We start from the raw sequence: 5,304 nt of genomic DNA on the forward strand, positions 1-5,304 counted from the left end.
CTCCGTAGAAGAAAAATACACTAATTTTATTGCTAAAGCCCTAATGGGTAAATTACCATTATACATTTGTAATTTTCTTTTCAAAATAGTGTTTACAGGACGAGGTCATCAGATTTTTTTTACATACACCATTAACAAGAACTGATCTTGGACAGCCTTTTCATCGTATGCACCAAAAGCTTGGAATGAACTTCAAGCCACTCTAAATCTTGAAGTTCTTCCACCCATAGGCAAACAAAACATCATCAAATGTAATTATAAGCTACTTTAAAATTAATGCAAAATTCACCAGAGTGCAAAACAGCTATTTAATCCCGTCCTGTTATCACATGTGGCTTGATGCTAATGCTGCCCCTTTACTTTCAGTGAGTATGCTAAGCTATGCTAATAATTCTGATCCAATAACTCTGAGAACAGAAAAGACTGAGATGAAAATAATATGCACATTCATGAATAATGCTTGGAAATACAGCAAATATGTCAAAATCAAAAAAGGGTGGACTGTTCCTTTAAGGTAAAATAGAAAGAGATGGTGGACATTCCTGGAATATGTAACTGTAATTATTCAGCAAAATTAGTCAACAAAACTTTTGCAAGACTCTTGCACAAAGTCTACAAAATGCCACGCCACCCTTGGTGTATGCGTCAGAGTGATCTGCACTTGGTAAGTGACCCTTGCATTCTTGGGATGCGCAACTTACAGAACATCGCTGTCCGGCAGAAACCTTGTATCGTCACTTTTCCTCCTTTTTACTTAGCCTATTAATTTATAAATCACTATTTTTAAAATAAATAGTCATTTTAACTTTAAAGTTGGTTATTAAAGGATTTATCATACACATGTACTCATTGAGACTTACCAGTAGGCCTAGTACTGATTTAAAATGAATAAAGAATGAATATAATGATCATAATAATAATAATAATAATAATAATAATAATAATAATGGAGATGCAAGGTTTCTGCTGGACAGTGACGATAAACAGTATAAAGGCCTATATAATTATTACTGATCATATATGTTATTATTATTATTATTATTATTATTATTATTATTATTATTATTATTATTATTATTATTTATTTATTTATTTATTTATTTATTTATTTATTTATTTATTTATTTATTTATTTTAATTTAACTTATTTTTTTAGTCATGCATGAAATCTACTGTATCAATCCATGCTATAGTCTACAGTTATGGAGACAAGAAAATCACATTCAAAAGGAAATTAAAAACAGCTTTATTTACAACTGTCTTTGATTAATTTGTTGCTGATGAGTGCTATCCTAATGGTCCTATATTAATATCCTGTCAAATCGTATCCTGTAATTACTTGTCTGTAACTTGTAATCTTACTGACGATTAAGCATGATGATATCCTATTCAATTGCATTTTGACTGACTTTTCAATACAATATTGTGCAAGCTTACACTGACTGTACCAAGACCTAGCTGTATATGAAAATGGTCTGAAAACTTACAATGGTACGGCATGAAACTCTTTCAGGTGTCCATTACAAACATTTCTGTTGTTCATTCACAAAGTTGTCTTTTGTGTCATGGTTTTATGTTTTGTGTAGCATGCAAAGAACTTCTATACTGCCAACAAGCACGTCGCACCAGAGCACCCACGGAACTTCCACCATGGCTCTCTCAAAGTAGGCTAATGAATTCACAGCCTTGATTCTATATGCTAAAATGTCATGTAACCTATATGTGCACTAATAAAATGCATACCATATGTCAAGTCAACATAGAATTCTAATAAGAGGTATTAGCCTGATTCTCACGAAGACCCTTTGTGCTTCGTGCATCTTCGTTAAACTTCGTGAGCTCGCACGAGGAGAAACATCCATCTGCGTGAGAACCAGGTTATAATTGTATGGCTTTTCCCCATGAAATTACATGGTTTTAAATATTTTTTTACACCATCCAAATACAATATAATACACAAATAAATACAATATAGGCCTACCATAGTATAACTAACACACAGTTTCAACAAAGTAATTACTTGTAGGGTTTTCATACCTGGTCCCCTTTAAGTGAACCAAACTCAGTTCTCTTTAAGTGGACCAAAAAGTGTATTATGAAAAGAACCCGGTGATCTTTCTGGTCCTGGTAGGCTTTTTTGGTGTGTCACTCTTCTGTTTTTTTATCACACTCAGACCTCTAGAGTTCTCCTTAAGTGATTACACCTAGTCACAAGTGTAACTTGTAACAACTCATAAGCGAACCGAAATGAGACCACATCACATACCTAGGGCATCTGTATCATGTATAGCCTTACTTTACATGCATTATAATCAAATACAAATAGTGCAATAAAGCATGAATTCATGTGTCATGTTATTCTGGGCGAGTATTTACATTTTTTTCTGATTGATGTCCTATTGTTGTTGCCTTACAGGACTCAACAGACATTCATGGATATAGTCATTCCGGCCCTCAAAATTGGAATGACGTCTCTGAATGACCTGACGTCAACAATTGTCGTCACCGATATCAAATACATCCTTCCATCCCAACCCATTTTTGCAGAAATCCGTAGGCTGATCGACAGGGCCCAGAGAAGCATTGCGTTGTCAGAGAGGGCAGCCTCTAACGAGCTCTACAAGATAGACACGTATTTCGAGGAGCTAACATTTCAAAGGGGAATGCTGGAAAGAGAGGGTAAAGCCAAGGCCGCGGAGCAAAAAATCAATGAAATACGCCTCAGTAAGCTCAAGGAGACTTTAAAATTAGCCACCGAGACCATGGAGGCGTCCAAGCAGGAACACCAGAATGCTGTGAAGAGGGTCGAAGAGACGAAGCGCAAGAAGGAAGAGGCGCAGGAAAATGAGAAAATCGGTTACATACTTTTGATCATCCCAATCATTGGCTGGATAATAGGTGAGTGTGGTGTTACAAACGGGAAACAAATAGGCCTTTGGAAGACGTTTGCACGTACTATATCTCAATATTTTTGTTGGGCCTTTTTTAAAGTGATACTGTCCCGTTTTTGGAAATAAGCTTATTTTACCTTCAAGCTAGCAGTTAACATTGAGTCCTATGAGACCAGTTAGCTGCCAGCTGGTCTCATAGGACTCAATGTTAACTGCTAGCTTGGAGGCAAAATTTGCACTGCCATACCCAAAGAACGGTTGAAAGTACTGGAGAACGGTAAAACCGTATTATTTAACTCAAGGGGAGGTGTAAAATAAGCTTATTTTAAAAAAATGGGACAGTATCACTTTAAGTGGAGATGAAAATGCAGCTGTCACATTGTTTCTTTTTTTTAATCCATGTCATGTTTATATGTCAACGGATTGCACTGGACTGTAAGTGCAGGCCAATCTAAGATGTTCACAAGGTTTTCACACCTGGTCCCCTTCAGCCATTTATGTGAACTCAGTCCTGTGACTCAGCTTTTTCTGTGTATATGTGAACACTCCAAAGTGTACACAGACCCCTTGAAGTGTAACTTGTCAGGTGAGCCATACTGAGACCACGTCAATAAAGGTCTCAGTATGGTTCACCTGACAAGTTACACTTGGTGACTTGGTATAATCAATAAAGGAGAGCTCAGAGGACCAGGTCTGATCAAAAAAAGGGAACTCATATGATACACTCACAATGTGAACAAAACAGAACTGAGTCCTTTTGCTGTCAGTTCACTTTTTGTTTCACTTAAAGTGGACTAGGTGTAAAAATTACCCTTACAGAAATGTCTTTGTAATGTGGCAAATGTTTGTCTCTTTTTTTTGTCCTGCGATGACTCTACCTTTTTCCAGGGGGACTGCAAGTTGATGCCAGCAAAAAAGACTACGACAATGCATGCTACCAGGAAGAGCAGGCAGTGAAGCTAATGGCTTCCTGCGAGTCAACGGTGAAGCATTACACTGCAAAGATAGGCCAGGTTAAAGCCAGCTCCAGCGATGTATACGCAAAAATAGAAGAGTTGAAAGCAGACATCGACAAGCTTCAAGACGAGATCACGGGAATCAAAGACCAGCGTGTCGTGGTGGCGGAGTTTCAGGAGAAGTTGAGGAGGGCCACACATATCTTAGGTGATTTTGTGTGTGTGTGTGTGTGTGTGTGTGTGTGTGGGGCGGGAGGGGTGTTGATGGAAGGCTGTTGTACATGTTTTATCAAATTGATTAATTAGTGGACGAATGAACGAGTGACTGTACATTCATATAGGATTAGGTATGTGTGTGTATATTGCCTGTCTTCTTAGATTAAATAAATGGCTTGGATGAATGGATAGGTTGCATTTTAAAATAACAATAAAAACCGTTTTTTTTATATTTTACTTTAAAACCCATTCTAGGGACGGGCATTGGAAATTAGCCTATGGCTACAAATGCTATGATGCTTATCTGTTAGGCTGTTGTACAGCCTACATGCTGTGTATTTGTCCCTACTGACATAAACCATAACTGAACTGAACTGAACTATAGGTGGCCTGGCAAAAAACACAGACGCAGCTGACCTCGAGACGCGGATCTACATAAGCATGGACGCACTCCTGACCATCGCACAGAGTGTCTTTCAGCTGTCCGCCAAGATGGTCTTTGTGGATTTTTTGAAAGACGAGGAGATGCTACATCTCGTCGGGAAGCTCATGAAGCACAAGGAAACTGTAAAAGCGCTTCCTAAAGGTGGAAAGGATATTGAAGATTACCTGTAGTTCACTACCTGTAACAAGTATATGCTTAAGATAATGGAAAAAAAGGAGGCGCACACAAGGCTTGTGTAAAAAAGTGTATTGTAGCCAAAATTTAACAACAGTAGTCTGAGGTTAACTGGAGAAACAGACGTGTCAGAGCTCGTCCATTCTCAATGTCTCCAGTAGTTCCTTTTTTCCATTATCTTGAGTGATTACTACGTTTTGGGAGTGCACGCACCAAGCAATACACGGGTGTTAAGTGCAGGCGCAGACGCCGACATTTGTTGGTCTTTTGTCATTCAAAAGTATATGCTTTGCGTATGCATTACATTTTGCCCCCATAAGCGCAAAGCCTACTTTTACTGTAAGTTGCACTGAGATACTCTGTATGGGGAAGCTTTGTTTTACAATAAAGAATGCTGTATTCTACTATGAATAAAAACAATTCTATATAAATCTGAATTATGTTATAATATGATCTTCCACACCTGCATGCATGACTGATGTGCCCTTCAGTAGGCCAACTACCCAGCATTGTTCCAGGGATTGTAACCACCTTTTCAGCCAGTGCTACAGGCCTTCATTTATCTTATACTGTGCACTCAAAAGTGACTCATTTGGTTAGAATCCAGAAAAACATACTAGCA

General features: G+C 38.0%; 1 protein-coding gene across 1 annotated transcript; it reads left to right on the forward strand.

Moving 5' to 3' along the window:
• Positions 1–650: 650 nt before the first annotated feature.
• On the forward strand, positions 651–5,068 carry LOC134464515 (uncharacterized). Its single transcript, XM_063217950.1, has 5 exons — positions 651–664; positions 1,587–1,664; positions 2,417–2,898; positions 3,780–4,055; positions 4,449–5,068. The coding sequence occupies exons 2-5, from the start codon at positions 1,588–1,590 to the stop codon at positions 4,676–4,678; spliced, it is 1,065 nt and encodes a 354-aa protein (XP_063074020.1). The 5' UTR covers positions 651–664; position 1,587; the 3' UTR covers positions 4,679–5,068.
• The last annotated feature ends 236 nt before the right edge of the window (positions 5,069–5,304 follow it).

The sequence above is a fragment of the Engraulis encrasicolus genome, chromosome 15, assembly GCF_034702125.1.
Source record: "Engraulis encrasicolus isolate BLACKSEA-1 chromosome 15, IST_EnEncr_1.0, whole genome shotgun sequence".
NCBI lineage: Eukaryota > Metazoa > Chordata > Actinopteri > Clupeiformes > Engraulidae > Engraulis > Engraulis encrasicolus.